The sequence below is a fragment of the Taeniopygia guttata genome, chromosome 28, assembly GCF_048771995.1.
Source record: "Taeniopygia guttata chromosome 28, bTaeGut7.mat, whole genome shotgun sequence".
NCBI lineage: Eukaryota > Metazoa > Chordata > Aves > Passeriformes > Estrildidae > Taeniopygia > Taeniopygia guttata.
The window spans coordinates 5,368,319-5,390,177 of NC_133053.1; the positions used below are offsets into that span (position 1 = coordinate 5,368,319).

General features: G+C 43.0%; 3 protein-coding genes across 4 annotated transcripts in view; 1 reads left to right on the forward strand and 2 right to left on the reverse strand.

Moving 5' to 3' along the window:
* Nucleotides 1–460: 460 nt before the first annotated feature.
* Nucleotides 461–5,021, reverse strand: LOC100223254 (kelch-like protein 23). Its single transcript, XM_002189413.6, is given in 4 exon segments — nt 461–1,040; nt 1,263–1,674; nt 2,405–2,993; nt 2,996–5,021. Coding segments are annotated over 4 exon segments (1,647 nt in total). The 5' UTR covers nt 3,329–5,021; the 3' UTR covers nt 461–727.
* A 156-nt stretch (nt 5,022–5,177) lies between these two features.
* LSM7 (LSM7 homolog, U6 small nuclear RNA and mRNA degradation associated) lies at nt 5,178–10,871 on the reverse strand. The gene is made up of 4 exons (XM_041710997.2): nt 10,689–10,871; nt 10,456–10,546; nt 9,206–9,277; nt 5,178–6,231 (listed from the first exon to the last, which is right to left on the reverse strand). Exons 1-4 carry the CDS (start codon nt 10,728–10,730, stop codon nt 6,089–6,091), a joined length of 348 nt encoding a protein of 115 aa, XP_041566931.1. The 5' UTR covers nt 10,731–10,871; the 3' UTR covers nt 5,178–6,088.
* The window catches only part of SPPL2B (signal peptide peptidase like 2B), a 31,947-nt gene continuing 20,904 nt past the window's right edge, over nt 10,817–21,859 (forward strand). For both annotated transcript variants that reach the window (XM_002189483.7, XM_012571187.5), the window contains exons 1-3: nt 10,817–10,948; nt 19,489–19,608; nt 21,657–21,839. In XM_002189483.7, the coding sequence (XP_002189519.4) occupies nt 10,892–10,948; nt 19,489–19,608; nt 21,657–21,839 (360 nt within the window). In that variant the 5' untranslated portion in view covers nt 10,817–10,891. The remainder of the gene's footprint in view (nt 10,949–19,488; nt 19,609–21,656; nt 21,840–21,859) is intronic.

Below are 21,859 nucleotides of genomic sequence, written 5' to 3' on the forward strand. Positions count from 1 at the left end.
CTGAAGTGCACATGCAAAGAGGAAGAGTTCAAAAGTTCAACCATGAAGAAGACCACAATCTTCAGCTTCAAGAGACCACCAGAGACCCCCGCAGGACCACCATGGCAAACCACTCGTGCCCAGAAGAGCGTGGACCTACTCAGCATGAGAGGCAAGGACAGGTGGGGCCAGGGGTTGAATAGTCATAGAAAAGTTGTGTGATGTACTGCATATGGAACACCTTTGGGAATAAAAGTGTGGGTCAGCCTGAGGTTCGGGGTACAAGTTTTTGGAGAGCAATCTCACTTGTGCCAGATGCTGACAATACATGCCCACTTCATAACTACCCCAGCTGTGGAGTCTATTTATTTAGTCCGCGTATCGCTTCACCTTGACACCCATTTGATTATTTAAATCCTATTATATTTTCCAACAATGAAGCAGTGATTTTCCAGTTGTTCAAAGGACAGCGAGACCGAGGTTAAAGGTTAGGACAGTCCTTTATTGAGCATCAACCCTAAGGAGTTTATATATCATAATAATATCAATCACAAGGTCAATACCATCATTAGGTCATTTTCAATAATCACCTGCAGCCTTTGTGTAGACAAAGACTGCACTGGCTTTTGCTTTTAGTTAATTTGTCAAATAGGAAAAAAAAGGTAAAATTAAAAGGAACAAAATTTTTAAATGTCACAGGCCAAAGTGGATGCAATCCTAACTCCCTTCAGCACATGATCTTCCACTCTTATGCCCACGTATCAAATCTCCGCACAGAGACACAGCCATGAATAGGAAGGGGGCAAGGGAGTTTGTCATATATGACCTGGCACACATCAATGTAGGGATCAAAGAGGACTACAATAGGGAGGGTGCTGTTTCCCTTTCTTTGTCCAAGGAGATAAATTTGTCCATTCACAGTGCTGCATCCCATGAAGAACTTCTGGGTCAAGCATTCCTCATTCACCTGGGTCCATTCATCTGTCTCCACATCAAAACGAAAAGTTTCGCCTCCTACAGTGTACAGAGCCCCATTCAGGGATGTGATGCAGAGGTCATACCTGAGAGAGAAGAAACCCTTGATCAGAATCAATAGAAAGATTTGGCCCCTGAAATATTCAGGATGACCTTGGTCCTCCAATCAGAAGTCCTTTTTAAACAGAGAATCACGGAAGTGTTGCAGGGACAGGACTTATAGATTTCTACACTATAACCTCTTCTTGGAGCAGGACCAACACTAGAATCCTTTGTCTTCTTCCAGGTCCCAGAATATTATTTCTTACCTTGGAAGAGGGGAGAATGAGATGACATCCCAGCTGTCTGTCTCTGTGTTCAGCCTTTGCACTCCATCATATACGTGTCCATTCTCATCCAGGCCACAGACCACATAGATCCTGGTTCCCACACTGACCGCATCACCTCTCTCTACAGGCTGAACCATAGGACTCATGCTTTCCCACTCTGACTCCATCAAAGCCATGCGCTCCACTGCTGGGATTATCCCTTCATCTGTGCTCCCTCCGAGAACGTACAAGTAGAGCCCTACTCCTACTGCACAGTGGCTATTGCGGGACTTCTTCATGGCTGGCCCTTCCAGCCAGCAATTTTCCAAGCAGTTGTAGATGAGTACCCAATCCACACTGTACCACACAATCTCATCCCGGAAATATCCTCCCGTCACAAAAAGGAAACTCCCTGGAAACACAGCAAAGAAAATACTAGTCATGTGGAGGCTAAAAACTGCTCCTGATACCTGGGGTTCTCATTTCACCCTGGGCTGTACTGATAAGGTGCAAGATGAGGGGAGAAAATCACTTCTCTATCAATCAGTTTGCAGTATTTAATTCCTCATCCACACAGATATATTGGGCCTACATTATGCAGTCTTTCTAAGACTGCTCCCATTTTTAATAGAATCATGGAAACACTGGTTGGAAAGAACCTCAGAGATCTCACTTCCAAACTCCTACCAGAAATGGGACTATTAGCAACACTAATACAGGAACCGATAATATTGAGCTAGCTTGAAAGTCTCCAGGCATGAAGATTTCCCAACATCTATGGAGAAGTTTAAAGTAATGGCAACTATAAATCAGACGTCCCCTGTCATAAGTCTGATCACTACGAAAGAGACGGCCAAAAAATACACTGCTTAAAGCCAAGTCCTTAGACTAATTCCAGATAAAACCAAGGTAAGGAGCTTGGTAGACTGCATAGTTTCTGCTATACGAGAATAGCGTTGTCTAGCATTCTCCCAGGACTAAGGATGACAAAACCATTCTTTGAACAAATATGAACACCAATATGAATGAGGTTTTAGCAGTGCTGTGCACACCAGTTTTACAGCAACAGTTGACTCCCTGCATATGGCATTCAGTCTCAACTTCTGTCCACATCTGCTCAGTCTCCCTTCTCTGTAAGTTACCTACTGCTGCCACTGCATACTGGGTGAGGTTCCTGCGCTGCAGTGGAGAACAAGCCTGCCAGGTCCCTGTTTTAGGTTGAAAGAGAAATAATTCTTGCTGTTCTTTGTCATGCTTTCCTCCTAGGACATATAAGGTGTCATAGCTCCGGCCAGCATAAGGACACAGTTTCGGATTTTGCCAGCTGGGTGGGGGACAGCTGTCTAACTTCTTTATTAGTCTGGGAAAGATATCTGTCTCTCCAGCACGCTTGCTGCGTTTCACCAAGATATCAAGGAAGGACAAACTCAGAAAAGTGACCCTGACTTCGCCCACCAAATCCAGAAATTCTTCCTCTCTTGTTGCTGGGTCCTCCATTATCCAAATCATAATACTGTCAAAAACCACATCCTCTCTTGAAATGAAGAGGTCATCACTCTTCAGGAGCTGCACCAGCATTTCCTTGGGTAATGCTTTAAATTCTTCCTGGCATATCACATCCCCCCAGTGAGTGAAAGCCACATTCATAGCAGACACATACAACTCTGTAAAGGCAAATTGCTGTGAGTAGATCATCAGGCCAAGGCAGTTTGAAACATGCAGTTCCCTCTCTCCAGAAATTTCTCACACAACAGTTTCACCCTGTCAAACTGAAAAAAATCAGCTGTTTCCAGTAAGCTGGTCACATTTTCTTGACCTATAAGCACTTGCGCTGTGCGAGTGAACTCAAGTAGTGCCTGAAACGGCACTGCATCAACCCCTTTGATCACTATGTGCTGCTCAGAGCTCTCTCTTGCTCCTCCAAAAAACATGGCTTCAAAGTATCGACTGTGTACTGAAAGCACCCTACGGCTGACCTGGAAGAGTCTCTCTCCAACCTCAAGAACTGTGTCTGCAATCATTTCTGTCTGAGGTCCCAGCTCCTGTGGCTCTTGTGCAGGCTCCATGCTTGTAGACTGCCAGGCAGTTAATTTTAACTCAGTTTTATGCAACCCTTTCCATCTCTGGAAACCCTATCCCCCTAGCTGGGATAAGTATGAGATAAGCCAATATTGTCCTAAAAATAGAATGCTTTCTACTCTCCTGCTTTCCTCTTCTGTCTTTTCTGCTGCTTTCTGAACAGCATTAGCAGAACAGCAGTATAACCTAAAAAATACAGATTTGACTGGCATCTTCTTTTACCAGGTAAGACCACAGCAAATAAGGGAAGCCATCAGCCAAGAAAAGAGCCTGGGCTAAAAAGAAAAAGCAGGAGAAACAATCAAAAGATTCCTAAGCACTGAGTAAATATAAAGAAGTTGTAGAAAATACTGAACCCATTTGGAAAAAAACAACCATCACCTCATCTTTCATTAATTCAAGTTTAATCGAATACCAAAGTGATTACAGTTTTTATTATGTATCTAACTTTATACTTTAGTAAGAGAGAAGAGGAAGGAGTGAGCCCCCAATCAAACCCAGATGGCTTCACATTATTCATTCATCCTCAATCTGAAGGCACTAAATAAACACAGATGTGGGACAAAGAACAGCTAATGCCACAGTGAATTTTTCCAAAGCTGTTATGTGAAACTTGCATAGGGACGTTGAAGTAGAGTCCCTTACCCATACCAGCTCATACCAGCAAGACTCACTCCCAGTTCTTGGCAGAGCCCAGCAAACAGAAGCAGTGCCAGTGTCTTACCATAGCATCATAAAAACTTTCTTCCTTATTTCTAGTCTGGATTGCCCTTCTTTTAGCTTAAATCATTACCCCTTGTCCTATAACAACAGATCCTGCTAAAATGTCTGCCCCCCATCATTTTCATATTCTTCTTTTCAGGTACTTGACTCCCAAGTATAACCTCAAAGTCTGTGCAGCATAAAAGGAGAGCCATGCAGCTCACAATGAAGACCAAGCAACCAACCACCTGAGCAGGAAATGTTGGGAACATGCCCCTCTCCAGAGTTTACACACTTGACCCAAGGCTTCAGGCAGATGTCCCAGCACTTAAGAGTTCAGAATCCACCCCAGAGAGCCCCAGCAGGTCTGTTTCTGATGCTAGACTTTATAGTGCAAAAATAGTTCTGCACACTACTGGTATCAACAACAGCAATCTTTCTCCCACCTAAAGGACAGTTCAAAACTCTGCTCAGGCTGATGGCAAGCAAATTCTACTCTGCACGCCCTAAATAAGGATTCTCTTTTGAATTGTGCAGTTTCACAAGCAAGCACAACTTTATAGACAGCTTTGTAAACCCCCAGATTAAAATTCAAACACACCCAAGTTCATGCAGGCAATACATTACACACAACACCTGGTCCCTAGTTTTAGAGCCTCCTGGAAGTCAGATTCACTAAAATGAAATTTATTCTAAGCTCCCACCCATTTTGGAGCTGACACAGGAAAGGCTATGCATGGGAGAACTATGCTGTGGCCAAATTAACCAATACAACCTGTACTTCCCATTGGTTCTTGACAACCTCCAGGAACAAAACTGCTGCTGCTAGCAAAACAATTCACTCTGCCACAATCTCCTCAAAAAGGGTCCTCTATAAAGGCAAGAGCAGGTGGAAGAAGCAGGTTACAGGCTCCAGGCACATACTTCAACCAGGCAGTCTTTCAAATGCCTCCAAAGAGGGACAAGATGCTCTCAGGCCTTTCCCATCAATTCCCTGTTTGAAGTATGGCTTTTGCTCTGGTCCTTCCTGATCCTGCAGTGCTTATGCACCTCCTGAACTAATTTAATTTGGAATTATGGCTAGAGAACTGTAATGTCAGCTGTAGTGCACTTTTACAGACATAAAACCAGACATTTACAAACAGATTAATTGTTTTTATTCACTCAGAACTCCTCAAATCTTGCATTTTCTGCAGTATAAAAGAAATAAAAATGTTTACTTACAAATCAAGTTATAACAAGCAAAACCACAAGTGGATAGCTACAATATAAAAATAAGTAGTGCTTCCAGACACTGCCTACAATTGAACAAATGTTAGGATATTAAATATTCTTCCCCTAAAATTTCAAGTAACAAATAGCTACCTCCACAAGGTTTAGGTCACTCAACCAAGAATTATCCCACAAGTTAGATCAGTCCTTGGTAGAAATGTGTAAGCCTGTTGAAACACAGATCACAGCCCACAATTTCTGGAACAAGTGCTGAAAAAGACCTTCTTGGCTACATCCCTTGTAAAGGTGATGACAGTACACAAGTAAGTAATTTTCCTGCACAAAAGAGACTGAATGCAGCAGAAGACTACAACATAATGCTTACCCAGCTGAGTACTGATATTTAAGAGGAAGAAAAACATGTTCTACTGTATTTAGGCTTTTAATTTAGATTAAACACATTTTAATGTATTTAAAAATAGAAAGAATATAACCAATATTCAGGGCATTCATAACTAATTTTATGGAGTTGTTTCAAAGCACACAAGATTAAGAAGGTCTCAGACAATTCATAACAATATGTTCTCTTCTGTCAGGTCTAAACAACATAATTACACACTTATTTGGGGCTGGGAGGAAAACAAGAACATGCTTCTTACATTCCACATCCTCTCATCATTTATGAAAGCCACAAAAATAAAAGTTGACTTTTTTTCACACTAACAAATACACATTCAACCCCCCCCCCCAAAACAGGAAGCTTCTCACACACTGATAGTTTTCTCCAATGACTTGCACCCCCTGAAGTTTTCAGAGACAATCCAAAGAAAGCATTAGCCATCTTGCTGCTGAATGAAAGGATTTGGAATAGCTTCCATTCCATCCTGTGGACAGATCAGAACCACAGAAGTCCCTCTGCAAACCACAAGTCCCAGCTGACGTGTGTCTTCTGTTAATTTAAATTGATCATCTGGATCTAAAAAGCAGAGATCCGTGGTTAGAACAGGAAAATAAGAAAAAGAAACCAAATTCCATCAACTTCAAAAGGCACAGACATGCATGTTTTTTCCTGGCATAACTGCTTTGTTTTATTGAGCACATGGACCATACAGGTGATGCAGCAGTGACATATGAGGTTTTCAAGACCTTACTTACAGTGAGCAATAGGAAATCTGCTTTGTATATAAAAAAAAACCGCAGAATACATTTATTAAAGAATTCAAAGGCCTTTTCATGCATCTAACTAATAGTATACATGCAAGTGATTAAAAAAAGCTTTTGATCTCATTTCAAATGCCATCATAGACAAACACTTGGTGACTAACACAAATCAGAAAAAGACCCTGAATTCTAAATGCACTAGGGAAGAGAGCACCAGCCCATTCTCAGACAGGCCAAACAAATACTTACAAACCAACCAGTTCTATCTTCCATATAGAAAAATCTCTATATTCAATAGAAATGAACAACATGTTTTAAAACTCTCTTTTAAAGATGAAATTTGAAGCTTCAGGTGTTCCATTTTAAACAGGTATGAGAATACTCTTCAAAAACACTGTCTTATCAAATGATAGGTTTTGTATCAGAGAGGAGAAAGACACTGCTTTATTCTTTAGAGGGCAAGGGCGGCCAATGAGATAACTACAGAGGAGCTCAAGCAAGGACTAGCAGGGATGTTCTATCATAGGGAATGTGCTTAACCTAACTTCTGCTGTAGAATCACCTTTAAAGGTCATCTAGTACAGCCCCCCTGTAACAAGAAGGGACATCTTTAACTAGACCCAGTTGCTTGAAGTTCCATCTTGGAATGCTCCCAAGGATGAGGCACCTACTACCTCTCCAAGCAACCTGTCCCAGTGTTTTTATCACACTCATTATTAAAAAAAAAACCCCTCTTCCTTATATCTACATTGTCACACTACGACAAAATCACTCACACAGGGACACTAGATGCAAAAGGGGAAAGAAAAGAACCCAAAGAGCAAACTTAATTTGCCGACTATATACAGAATAATAAAAGTGACAGTGGACTGGAGGGTGAAATTACCACCTCTCCAACCACACTGGTCAAACTAACAGTCCATCAATTCTCTCCACCCACAAAGAAGAATGCAAAACAATTATTGTTTATATGAACAGTGTGAGAAAATTCAGTAGAAATATGTAAACATCAGAAGGCATAAGAAACTTTTAGAAGAACTTGAGAATTCTCAAAAGAACAGAGCAACACTACATCTTCCTTGTATCTGTATCTTCTATCTACATTGACCCTCCTTTAGTTTAAATCCAATACCTCTTGCCCTGCTACAACAGAACCTGCTGAAGCATTACCCCCACCCTCCAGCATTTCCTTTTATGTCCCTTTAAAACTGAAAGGCCACAATACCATCCCCTCTCTTATTCAGGTAAACACCCCAGCTCTCCCAGCCTCACTCCAGAGCAAGGGACTCCAGCCCTTGCAGCACCTCTGTGGCCTCCTCTGGCCTGGCTCCAGCAGCTCCACATCCTCCTGATATTGTTCCCTAGGGCTGGGGCAGCTCTGCAGGTTGGGGTCTCACCTGAGTGGGCACAGGGGCAGAATCCCCCATCCCTGGTAGGGATGCAGCCCAGGATACAGCCAGCAATGCGAGCTGCAGGCACATATTGTCCAGCCTCTCATCCACCAGCATGTCCAAGTCGCTCTCAGCAGGGCTGCTCTCAATCTATTCATCCCCCAGCCTGAGTCTTGCTGAACCTCATGAGGTTCCTGTGGGCCCTCTTCAAAAACTTGTCCAGGTCCCCTTGGATGGCCTCGTCCTTCAGGTGTGTCACCTGCAGACTGAGGGTGAACTTGATCCCACTGCCTGTGTCACTGATGGACACTGAACAGTACTGGTCCCCACTGAGGGACACCCCTGGTCATTGATGTTCACGAGGACATTAAGCTATTGACTACTACCCTCTGGATATGACCATCCAACCAATTCCACATTCACCAAACAGTCCACCCATCAAATCCATTTCCTTCAATTCAGGGACAAGGATGTTGTGGGGTGTGGCAGCAGCTCTCTGGCCACAGAGAACAATAGACAACTTTCCAAGGCCTTTCTGGGAAAAGTCTGTGAGAAGATCAGAGAAAAGAATGAGAAACAATTCTTATTTTGGCCTGCTGCACCTGTTATTGTGAACATGTGGAATGTGTTATGGAAACTTGTTTACCAAAGGGCGATTTCTTAATTAGCCAATGGTGTTTGGATTGGAGGACCAATTAGGTCTAGGTGTATCATAACTGTCTATAAAAGCAATTGGTTTCTTAATAATGATATATATAAAGAGATTGATCAGCCTTCTGTGAATCATGGAGTCAATGCTAATTATTACCTGGTCAGGGGCCTGCTGCTGGGACAGTGGGGGACTGTGTTAAAAGCTTTACAGAAGTACAGAAAAAATACATCTGTAAGCCCTTCCCTTGGCCACTGATGGAGTCACTCCATCACAGAAGGCCACTGGGTTGTTCAGACAGGATTTTGCCTTGGTAAAGCCATGGCGGATGTCTAAAATCACCTCCCTGTACTCCAAATATCTTAGCAGAGCTCCAAGGAGGATCTGTTCCACGATCTTCCCAGGCAGAAGAGGTCAGGCTGACAGAACAGTAGCTCCCAGGCTCCCTTCTACCCTTTTGAAAAATGGGTTCAATGTTTCCCTTTTTCCCATCACCTGCCTGCCATCACTTTTTAAATGTTTTAGACTAGCTTGGGAGCTGTAACAGCCAATTCCCTCAGGACCATGTTGTCAAGTCCCATAGACCCTTCACCTGTACGTCTTTCTTTACAAGACAGTTATCCCAAACATGCTGTAGTTTGGGTGATGTTAATCTGCAGCTTCTGCTTAGTCACACACAGAGCCATAAAATTTCTGTCAAGAAAGCCACTCAGGGAGGGGAAGCTTTCCAAAGATTACATATTACTTACCTCGCATATACTCAATGGTACCATCCAGCACAAGGTTGAGAAGAGGGTCAAACCCTTTCAAGACACCACTTGCTATTGAAGAACACACAAAACAATGATTAGGACCAAAACAAGGTATACAGCAACACAAGACTTCATGAAAGGTACATTGAGTTCTCCAGCCCTGTTCCCTCTTTCAGGCAAGACCAAACAAATGAGGCCAGAGGTATTAAAGTGTCCTCTTTATCAATGGCAAGTACACAAAAACTGCTCTGCATTGCACCAATTAAAACTTACAGACTTTTCAATCCATTCTTCCAAATGCTCTTCAAGACACTAACATTTTTGCTTTCAGCCAATTTCAAGGGCATTTTAAGAATACTGTATAACAAATCAGTACAAGTCACACAAAGAAAAAAAAGGCAACTACAAAACAAAATAAATATCCTTAATGAAAGGTTATGGTTAAAAACGAAACAAGACCATATTTTAAGTTCTTTCCTCAGAAACCCCATCTTCCAGGTGCTCTTCTGGCACATGATGTCTTCAACATAAGCACTGCCTCACAGGAAGGCACTGCAGATAGACCAGCACTTTGTCCTAATGGAGAACTTGATTCCACAAGACTAGTCACTAAATATATTACAAAATTACCCCGAGCAACTTCCCAGTTTGACAAATACACTTCTCAGTAAGGAGTTCAAGTAACTTCCAAACCCTTATAAGCATAAGGTCCCAGTGGAGTTTTAAAATGCAGCACATGGTAAACTCGGACCAACAAGTGCCTGCGGGTGGCACCAACTGCATTGGGATGTACCTGCCCAGCTGGGAAGGGACGGGAATGCAAAGGTATAGTGGCATATATTGAACCACGAACTCCGGGCATGCTTACCAAGTCAAGAGATGAAAGGCACGACGGTTGTATTAATTACTACATCCATAAATGTTTACTTGCTCCTTTAAGTGCATCCTTGCAATGCCAAAAAACAACCCCAAAAAAACCAAAAACACAGCCAAAATAAGGCTGTTCAAAACAACCAATAAAATAAGAGATGCACAGATGAGCCATAAAGATAAAGGTGCACCCAGCAGATGAGTCGAATAGTTAAACGAGAGAAGCTTCACACCGGTAACTGCAAATACTAATAAGTAAAAGCACCCGCTACTCCTCCGCTTTCCTTGATGGAAAAGCGGCGTGAGCAGGAGGGCAGAGCCAACAGACATCGGCTGAGGGAAAAGAGCTCCGTGCTGCAGCCACGCGCTGGGCTCACCTTCCCGCCCGCCCTGGAACTTCACCCGGATGGTCTTGTCGATGTACTTGGAGAGGTCCAAGATACTCTCCTTCTTCTTCTTCTCCTTATCCTACGGCAGAGCACAGGCAGCCCAGTTAAAACGCGCCATCCACGGAGACACGGACCCAGCTCGCCGCCGCGGGACCCCGCGGCAGCAGGACGGGCCGTGGGTGCACGGCGGGCACCGCCGCCGGGCCGGCACCGCTCCTCACCGCCATCTTCCCCGCGCCGCCGCCGCCGCCGCCGCTCGCCATTTCATTCGGCACCGCCAGAAGTGACGTCGCGCCCCGCCGGAGCCCGTTGGCGGCTCGGGGCGCTGGGGCGGGACGTCCGGGGCGGGCTCTGGGTGCCCGGTGCGGAAGGGTCCGGCCCGGCCCAGGTCGGAACAAAGCGGCGGCGGCGAGGCAGGCCCGGCATGGCGGCGCAGCCGGCCCGGCTCCGTCTCTGGCTGCTCCTGCATCTGCTGCCGCAGGTCAGTGGCTGTGCCGGGCTGTGTGCTCCCCGAGCAGCAGCCGGCTGAGGGCTGAGGGCGGGGGGCGGCTCTGGGTGCGGCCGGGCCCGGGCGGGCGGTGCGGCGTGTCCGCGCCCGGAGCCGCCGGCCGTGGGCGCTCGGAGGTGCTGCAGCCGCCCCGCAGCGGGCCGGGGCCGAGCCGTGGCCGCAGGAAGGCAGCGGAGCGCATGGGTCTGCTGGCCCTGCCCTCCGCGATTTGGCAGTATTGATACATCTGTGTGTCTGGGCTTCTCTGAAACTTTTTTACTCTTTCCGTATTAACTAGCGTTTTCCTCGTAGTTCCCAAAACTTCGGGGCCCCCGTGGGCAAAGCCCAGCATCCTCGCCAGGCAGCCCTAGGCAGGAGAGCGCAGCCGAGCCCCCGGGCCGGATCCTCTCAGTGACGACTGGATTTATCCTGACAGACAGACTCCCTGTGAGGAAGCTTTCAGCAGAAAAGAAGGGATTTCTGCTGACCCTGACTCTGTAGTCTGTCTTGAGTCTTGTATTGTCATTACTAAAATATTAATTCGTTTTGTGGATACATTTTTAAGGGTGTGAGAACTAGGCATCTAATCCTGATACAGGAGAGAGTGGATTTCTAGCAATTGCATTGCATGGTGCATAGCTTTTGCCTTTAAGTTCATTCTTTTGTGTCCTGAAAATTTCGAAATGTCATTTAATGTGTCATTTAAACTTCTTGACTGTTTATTAGGTAATTTGGAGTGTACTATGGCTTCTTGAATATTATTGGTGTAACATGGAACTCTAATTTTTCTTTCTTCTCCCTCTGTCTCCTTACTGTTTCCTTGCCAATAATCTTTAGTTACAGAGTGGTCTGGTTGTCAGCTAACTTCTTTATTTCTGTATCATCCCCTTTATTCATCCATTATCTTCATTATGCTCTTGCTCTTGCATGCCCCATGCTTTTGGTCATCTCCACTGATACTTTGCAGGGATTAGTAGTGGCAGTGTAGGCCCGACAAATGAATAAGCTTTAATTAACAAGGTTAATTTAATTAATGAATTAACACTAATTAGTCAAAGACTGGCATGCAGTCAGTTTGATCCATCAGTTTGGGGAAGGTGAGCATATGGCAGTGCAGAAGGACAGCGGTGAGATAGTCCGCCGTGGGTACTTGGAGGCCTTGCGTTCAGCTCCATGCATTGCAGCACATTCCTGTCTGTAAACATTTGGTATATTTGTGCAGTGTAAGTGTTAATGTACTTGAATAAGCTTGGGCAGACTGGCCAGGGTGCTGAAACAGTCCTGCTGCTGCAATGAGAAGTGGATTTACTGTGTGCTGCCAGTATGTTTCTGTTAGCTAAGCAAGTGTTTTAAAAATTTGCTTGATTACCTTGTATTTTGCATAACTTCTGCATCTCTTGTGCTTGCAGTTGTTGGGATGGCTTGAGTGGTACATCCTCCTTAGTGTGAGGCAGAGAAGAGTGCTCTGGTGCACTAGTCCTGGTTTGGTACCCCTGTGACTGATGGCTGGAGTTATTCTGGGGGACAGAGCTGACAGCTGTTGTCAGGAGCTGCTGTGTGCCAGCTGTACTCATTCTCAGTGCCTTACTCTTTCCTTAATGAGCATATACCTTTGTCTCTCTCCTTGAAACAGGATAATAGGAATGTTTTGTTTATTTGTTCTCCCTGGGGCAAGAGGAGGTAGTGTCCACATCTGCTTCTATCTTCTTATTTTGGGAGAAGGATCAGCTTGGCTACTGAAGCATGGCTCTTCCAAATCTGGGTCCTCATCTGGGAACACTTTAAGAATGGTGTGTTCTTATAGATCCAAGTACAGTCTGCACTTAGATGTTGCTTTGGTATTTGAGTTCTCACATTTCATTTAAGTTCCCATTCTTTCCAGGCATTGTTATCCCCCAGTTTCCTGTAACAACAGCAGATATGTGAGCCTTTGATTAGTGATGAACATAGTAATATGATCTGCAGCAAATGTGTTGGATCTAGCTGGCCTTCACTATAGCAGCTTTCAGAAGAATATGTTTAATTGAGGTGATGGGTTTGTATTTTAAATTAGGGCACTCTGATATGGGTCCAAAGAATTTGAAAGTCTGTCTGAAATTCTGCATTAAGGTGGTGGCTGATAATTTAGTCTTCTGGTATTAGTGCATTATGAATATGTAGCTCTCTGCACTGTACAGTGTTTGTTGAAGGAGTGTTTATTTGTGTGCAGCTTTGCTGCCTGCTGTTGCTTTTCTCCAGATGGATCAGTGCAGTTAATGGGACAGAATGACTCCAGCTCCTGGGAACTCTGACATGGTACCTACTGTAAGAGTAGGATAGCTCATTCATTCCTTCTTCAAGGAACACAGCTCCCAATATCCGAGATGTGAGTGGCCAGGTCAGTTAATAGAGCTACTGAAAGCAGAAAAGGACATCCACGTGAGTGTGGGGTCAGAGGCAGGGATGAACAAGCGAGACAGATACTGAGTTGGCTCAGTCACTCACGCTGAAGTTTCTTGAAATACTGGTGGGCTGAATTCTTCCTCTCCTCCTTCTTCTATCATTCAGCTTGCAAGTCCAGTGCTTGCCTCTGAACTATATTAATTCACCTAAAAAAAATTGTACAGCAGAAAAACTGGGGAGCATTCTTCTCTTTTATGCATTGATCTGTGGAAGGCCCTGATGAGATTTAAAGCTAACAAGTATGCCCTTCAATTACCACAAACATTAGATTAGCTCGTTTGTCTGTTAAATTCTGCCCTCAGATTTTACATTTCTGTTGTGTGAAAACCTTTTCCAGTTTTGCAGCTTTATAGAAAACACTTCCTTTTGTGTTAATTATACACTGTTGTGTGCTTTTTAAGCCACAGGACCAAGATGCAAGTATTATAATATACCTTATTTTCACAGCAGCTGTTATTTTTCTGTGTTTGAAAAAGGCTGGACTTGATATCCAAGCACTTGGAAAAGAGCCTTTGGGGTTTTAGGCACATTGTATAGGATCTGCACAGGAGATGACATTTTCTCCTGGGTTAATCTAGGATACGAAGTGGTCTCTAGGAATAAGGAATCATCATAAATGTTGCCGCTATGCCACTGCAACAGCAGCACTGCTTGAACTTTTGTTGTCTCATACCTACTGACATGAATAAAAATCAAAACTGGATGCATCAAAGTGGATAAGAACAAACTTCAGAACTATGCTTTGCTTGTAAGTGATAATAGCTTTATAAAAATGTCTGTTAATCCACATTATCCACAGATTGTGTTCTCCACAGAGTTTCTTAAATTCTGTGTTTCCTCTTCTGCTTTTAGCCCTGCTCATATTTCCTTTTATTCCTCTCATGCTTGACTTTCATTTAGCTTTTGGCACACAAACCCAAATAGCTTCTAAAATGTTTTGAGCACTTCACATTAGGAACCTTTTACTCCCTTAATATTTCTTTGAAGAATGTCCATTAAATAGCTCAGAAAGCAAAATTGTATAATGGAACATTCTTTTGTTCTTGTCTTTCGTGTGTGACTGTATTTGCATCTCTGTTGCTTGTTACTCTTCAAAATCAAATTCAAGATAATAAGTACAGGTTACTTTTCTAAATTACTTGTTTCTGTTGAAAGTAGTTTAGGTGCTATGGTTGGATACCTGACATATGATTTAACAAGTCTGCTATAGCAGGGAGTTGGAGTTCTTGTTTCCTCACAGCGTATGCACAGTAGTGTCTCTCTGTCTCCACAGGTATCTTGGAAATTTGAACTGTGCTCAAGTGGCTTTAATCTGCACTGAACTAATCAGTGACCTCCCATATCAGCATGTTTCAGGGCAAATGTCATTGGTTCTAAAGAACTTAGTTAACACTAGTGTTATAAAAGAGGGAAAAAGTTGCTGCATGTGTTAACAAAGACCATTTATATGCCAAAGAGCTAAATATAAAAATTTATATTCTCTTATATTTATATTAAATGTCTACCTCCTGTATATTTTTACAATAATATTTCTTTACTGCGTTGCTGACATCTTGCAGCAGAATGCCATCATTGCCTCTGGGCATACTGTGTGTGTTAAAGAGTGATTTTACAATGCAAGTGGTAAAACACTGTCACAGGGTAAAACACTGGTAGAACACACAACTCACTGTGTCCAGAGAGGAGGTGGGTACCCCATCCCTGAAAAAGTTCAAGGCCAGGTTGAACAGGGTTTGGTATACTTGAAGATTTCCCAGCCCATTGCCAGGGGTTTGGACAAGGTGACCTTTAAGGGTCCCTTCCAACCTAAACCAGTCTGTGATTTTCAGAAGTTTTTCTAAAAACATCTTTTACTCTGTTTCCTAGGGGTGCATGGTAACTTCTGTGTAGTAGGGTTTGAAATAAAGAGGGAGAAATAAGTGTGATGAATTCTTTTAATGGATTTTTGAACAAGCAGGTTAAGATATGACATTGTTGCTGACTCCAGTAATCTTTAGCATCCTGTTCCTCAGCTGCTATATGAAGAAACAGATGTATGACGTGTATTTGTGAGAGTGTAACTGCATAATTATCAAATCATTGGTGTGTTCAGATTATGAATATTGACAAATTAGTCTGCCACAATGTTCTAATTAGTAGCAGCGATGGTTAGGGATATGATTTTATATTTCTCTCCAGAACAAACTTTAATCAGTTCTGGTAGGCACTAAGTGATTTCCTTGGGGATGGCTAGAGCAGAGCAATAGACCAGTTAAACATATCTTCAGTCAATTACTTCAATTTTGCTTGGGTGCTGGACAAAAGAGAGAAGGAAGAATGGAAAGGAAGGAGCTGGATGTGTGGGTAGAGAGGAGTATGACACAAAGGGGGATGGTAGAAAGGTAAGATGGTTGTGAGGGTAGGGGGCTTGCTTCTTTGGTGTGAGGGGATTTTGGTTGGTGGGTTTTGGTTTTTTTGCAACTTCCAAGTGCTAAGTGCCAGTAAGGATTAGCGAACGTTCTCAATAAAATGGAGAAACTTCCCTTTGCAATAGGAAACAAATGCTCTGGGAAAAAAATGATACTAGGAAGAATCCAGTCACATTAACAGTATGTGGTATTCCTAAGGACTGGATTTCCAAATCATGAGCTGCAATAGTATTTTGAGACTGCTACATTTAATATATGCGGTCAACTTTTCCCTGACTATCTAATAGCTTGTATGAAGCCAAAATACAGATATGATTTGCATTTGATCTCAGAATCATCCTTTTATAATCTATTACCAGACAGCACTACTTGAACATTGAAATTGCTCTGTAAGAGCACTGTGAGGTTCTAAAGCAGCAACTGAAGATCAGCAAGACTCTCCTTCAAAAAGAAGCATTGATCTGGATTTGTATAATAGAATTACATTTTAAAAGATAGATTTTGTCCTGCTTTCTGAGCACTACATTTGTATCTTAATGTATTTTTATGTGAAGCATTAAAATCTTTTTGCAGCTGCTGGTCAGATCTTAATCCGGAATTGAATTATTAATGTGTTGATGTTCAAACCTTACTAGATGGTCACAGAATGTATATGAGCAAACTTCACACTGAGGAGCTGATGTTCAATATATTGTACAAAGGAAAGACTTTTTCTTAAAAACTTACTTCTTAACTTTTTCAATGAGTGGAGATGGTGCCTGACAGTCCTCCCAAGACAGAGCCTGCAATCCCAGTGTTGCTGCCCTGAGGAGCAAGTGTCCTGTAGAATTTGATGGCTGGTTGTTGAAGTGATGATGCTCTGATGCCTTCTTGTTCAAGCAAGAACAAGAGGCTCTTGTCAGAGAGAGAAGCATTGCAAGGGACCTGTTTGCCACTTAGAAATGGCCAGGAGGGTTATTTTAGCATCCTTAGAACAGTATAAAGAGACCTCATTATATACTTCGTGTTTCTTCAACCATTTCCAAGATCAGGGAGGATTTACAATTATTTTGACTCAATTAATACAAGAATGAAGTCACCACTAATTAAAGGAAACCATCACTAGTGATAGGGGAGTTGTATGTACTTCCACTGTTGTTTGGTTTGCCTTCCTACTTTCTGATTCCCTCCCTGGGTAAATATGTATTATGACTTGGGGTACAAACAGACAGCTGCATCAACACCACAAAAGTACTTTATTTTGCAGGTTATGTATACGCATACTTATGTATGGATGTGTGTGTGTATATATATATATATATATGTGTGTGTGTGTGTATATATATATATGCATGTATATACTCTTGTAGGTGATTTTGGTTCAGCTTTTTGGGTGGAAGATGAGGAATATACCTAGTACTCACGAAATTGTTACTATACACAGGGAAGGGAATGATAGGAGTAGATGTTTAAAAGAGCAGAATTCATCATGAAGAATAAGATTTGTGAAAATGTCTGTGTTAAGGAAGTGTTTGCTAGTACCTACTTGTGATATTCCAGTTTTGCTGGGAAATGGTCGAGTACACTCTGACCTAACTAAAATAATGAGGAAAATACTGTGTTTGCTGTGTATTTTTTTGCAGGGATGGGAAGCTGAAAATATCTGTGCTAAAATCAGCACATCTTGCAGTTAGATGTAGTGTGAGCAGTTCACTAAATAAGCAAGTTACATACTGTGTATCACAACTGAGATGTCTAAAACTGGTAGATTTGCTGCATATTACTATTTTTTTTTTTTTCTGTAGTTCTTGTTCTCTTTCTCTGTGTTACTAAGGGATCTGGGTTCTGTTATCTCAGTTTCCATGAGTTCTTCAGGAGAATTGTAACATGCACATGATACAAAAAGATAGGTAACCTCCTTATAAAAATGAGCATGATATGCTACGGGTATGGAATATCTCTTTGTTGAATCATCTGCCTGGTTGTGACCCCGTCTAAACCTCTTGGACATCTATTCATGGGTTGAACAGGGTGAGAAACACAACGCCTTGACACTCTGCACACTGTTCAGAAATAGCTAAAACATTAGTTTGTTATCAGCATTGTTTTGGGCACAAAAATAAAACACTGCACCATCAGCTGCTATAAAGAAAACTAACTGCATCCTGGCCAGACCCAGGACAGGCCTTTAATTATAAATATTATATAGGTAATCTTCACTACTTACGTTGTTGGAGTTTTGACAATAGTGACAACTGGTCATTTGAGCAGTGATAGGTAAATGCAGTAGGTAGATTTGCATGTTCTACCTAGGACAGAAAAAGAGCTGCTGCTTCTGTGGGTCCTTGCTACATCTTCAGCAAAGGTGTCCAAGGTTGAGTTTTGGAGTGAATGCACATCTAGAATTGATCATTACTTCAGGCTGTACTTTCAGGAGTTGGTGTCTTGTTGCGGAGCTGTGAGTTCGCTGGTAGCAGCAGGCAGGCAAGAAGATTCCACACGGTTTCTGAGGGTGCTGATTAGATGAGGGTTTTTTGGGGGTCCTACCCCCGGGAAGCAGCATGGTTTCTGAGGGAGGGAAGGGGAACGGGGAGGGCGAGAGAGGGGCCGAGAGAGCACTGGCCAGGAGAGCAGCTGAGAGAGTCTCATCCCACCAGCACACTTAACAGGGAGATTCCAAGTGGGCGCGGAGAAGGTTCGGGCCAATGGGATTACAGACACAGGATACTTCAGGGGAGGATTACAGGCTTGGAATAAAGCATAGAGTTTTGAGGGGTGAGACAGAGCATACCATTTAACTAAAATGCAACACCACAGTGTCTTATTCATAAAATCATGAAATGGTTTGACTGGGAAGGGACCTTAGAGATCACCTAGTTCCAGGCCCCTGACACAGGGTTGGCTAGGCCAGGCTGTTCAAAGCCACATCCAGCCTGGCCTTGAACACTTCCAGAGATGGGGCAACCCACTGCTCTGGGCACCCTGTGCCAGGGCCTGCCCACCCTGCCAGGAACAATTCCTGCCCAATCTCCCATCCAGCCCTGCCCTCTGGCAGTGGGAGCCATTCCCTGTGTCCTGTCCCTCCAGGCCTTGTCCCCAGTCCCTCTCCAGCTCTCCTGGAGCCCCTTCAGGCCCTGCCAGGGGCTCTGAGCTCTCCCTGGAGCTTCTCCTCTCCAGGGGAGCACCCCCAGCTCTCCCAGCCTGGCTCCAGGGCAGAGGGGCTCCAGCCCTTGCAGCATCTCCGTGGCCTCCTCTGGACTGGCTCCAGCAGCTCCACATCCTCCTGATGCTGGGAGCCCCAGAGCTGAACAGAGTACTCCAAGGCTCATATGTGTTCTGCATTCATGCAGCTTCTTTCCCTTGCTGTGGTTAAATACATATGTGCACCAGTGTTGTTTGAGGTTGGCTTTTTGATTTGTTGGGTTTGGTCTTTTTTCTTTTAACACACCAATATTATTTCATTTGATTCTTTGGCCAATTTCTGTGTAGGAGGGAATCTGCCTAATGTATCTGAAGTCTTTATTTGAAGCATGATGGAAATAATAACAAATTCCACTGTACTCCCGGCACAGATATGGAAACTTTGTGAACTCCTTTGGTTTTCTTTAAAAATACAAAGCAAGCCAGTCAACAGCAAGTTAGTCCCTTCACTTCTGATATTCTATGTAACCTAAAATTCTTCTGAAATTTTTGTTCCATTTTCAGGTATACTGTGAGTATGGGATGGTACATGTCCTTTCAGAGAAGGGGAGCAGCAAAGGAAAAGACTACTGTATTCTCTTCAACTCTCAGTGGGCCCATTTGCCACATGATCTGGGTAAAGCTGTAAGTACCTAGCTAACTGATGACAAAAAATATATAAAAATGCCTTTGTTACAAGGAAAATTACGATTTCTTAGTTGGATTAGTAGAATTTGAAGCAACTTCTTTGTTTGCTCTGCTTAGAAAATATTTTTTCTCTTAAGATCACTAGGCAGTGCTAGGATGGCAATAATTTCCAGGCATTGTGCAGAGATAATGACTATTGCTGTTCGAAACAAAAATACTCCTTTTCAATGGTGTGATCAATGAAATTAAAATGACACATACCTGGGATTGCAAAGGAGTTTTTGTACATCAGCATGGTACAAAAAGATACCACGTAGCTTTTCTTATATAGTGAACTGTGGCCTTTAGTGCTTTCTCAGTGTCAAGTGTAACATTAGGTAGTCATAAACTATGTCAAGCTTTTGCTGCATTATCCAAAGCTGTATGAGCTGAAAATTGAGTAAATTCTTCAGTCTTTTCTGTGAGACAAAGTTACTGGTACTGAATGATGAAATTAGCAAATGCATTTTGAATGAGCCCCACAGAACTATTAGAGTCCCTTACCAATGTATTAGGCAAGTCTCAGTTACTTCTGATGGGTTTATTGCACCTGTAGATTAGTCCCTAGATACATCTGTAGTTGTCTTTGCCTTGTGTAGACTCAGCTGATAAACTCTTGCACTTGCCCTGACTGTGTAATGTGAACCAGCACATGCATGACTGACTGTGGTACTTGTGGGAGTTGGGGACTGTACTGTAGATACCTCATTTAAATCAGTCTCATAAAAATTCACTAGAGTCATATCTCAGTAGCTCTGCAGGAGACAGTACAGTCCAGATTAGCTTGCACAGGCACTTGGATAGTATATGCTACATCCCTTGCCTGTCCCTGTCTCTTTCCTTGGTTCTTTCCTGCTTTTCCCTTCTTTCACATTCTTGCTCCTCCTCCTTCAGTACTCCAGCAGTACAGTTCATTAACTGAGGTGATGCAGTGCACCACTCTGAGCTCACTCTGCATTTGTGTTGTGTTCTGAAATTTGGACAACCAATAAGTGGATTGGAGCATTTCACTGTCTCTAGAGGTCAGGCTGGAGACAGCAGTTTTCTCAATAAGGTGGAAGCTACTGACAGCCTGACACTTCCCTTTGCCTCCTAAAACTGTAGACTCCTTACACAGGTATTGTATGTTGTGTACCTGTGGATTTCTAATACAAACTTCCATTTTTTCAGGTTAAAACTTTACCTTGACTCTTCTCAAATCTGACAGCTCACTTCAGCAAGGGCTGAGACCTGCTTCTCTTAGCACAGCTTGGTTATTTGGTAGATAATTGCAGTTTTCAGGTAACTTACAAATAGAACTGGGTAAAGATGCTGGTGGTTGTTTAGATTTTGCAAGGAACAATTTGTGCCAGTGTTATTTCTAGAACCTTTGAAGTGTTTTTGAAGCACACCAGATTAGATGCCTTTGGATCTGAAGAGGGCCAAAACTAAGGAATTGGGACGGACTTGCACTATCTCTGGATCACAAGTGCTGAGAGAAGTAGCTTAGAATCCAGTATTCAAGTACTTGGGATGCAAAAATCTCAGGTCACTGGATACAGTTGGTTTCAAGATGGAATTTTATTGCCTATACTTCTGTACTTTTCCCCAGCCTGTGTTTTGGTTTCTAGCTGTTCATACCCTCCATCATCCCAGCCTGCCACTCTGCTACCCCAGCAAAGATAAAACCTTGCTGTCTCCTCCCACATCCTGGCTGTGTACATCAGAACAGCAACAATGCTGAAGGAAATAAATGCAAGTTAAGGCGTATATATACATATCTGTATCCCAAATTTTATTACCAGCTGAATTCTGTACAATAAGGTGAAACAAGGCAAGTCCCTACATAATAGAGAAGGCAGCACTGTTTCAGCTTTCATTTTGCTCTGAGAATTTCATTTTGCTTCCATTACTGGAAGGTTTTAAATTACTCTTTAGAAGCTCTGGCTTCTGCTCTTGACTTCTTTTATTATTTTATGTGATATATATATATATATATGTATATTTAACAAATTTCTTTTTTTCAGTCACTCCTGCAACTGCAGGATCAGACAGCATCTGTTTTGTGTTCTCCTTCTGATGTACCTCATGGGGGATTTAATAATCAAATCCCCATGGTGATGCGAGGAAATTGCACCTTCTATGAGAAAGTGAGGCTTGCTCAGATAAATGGGGCCCGTGGGCTGCTGATTGTTAGTAGAGAGAGACTGGTAAGTTGCTTTTTATCTTC

Excerpts from the sequence above, each read along its gene's own strand:
- LSM7 (XM_041710997.2), bottom strand. The coding sequence starts at position 10,730 with ATGGCGAGCGGCGGCGGCGGCGGCGGCGCGGGGAAGATGGCG. Across the intron at positions 10,547-10,688 it reads GCGGCGCGGGGAAGATGGCG|GATAAGGAGAAGAAGAAGAA; the intron begins GTGAGGAGCGGT and ends GCTCTGCCGTAG. Across the intron at positions 9,278-10,455 it reads GTTCCAGGGCGGGCGGGAAG|CAAGTGGTGTCTTGAAAGGG; the intron begins GTGAGCCCAGCG and ends GTTCTTCAATAG.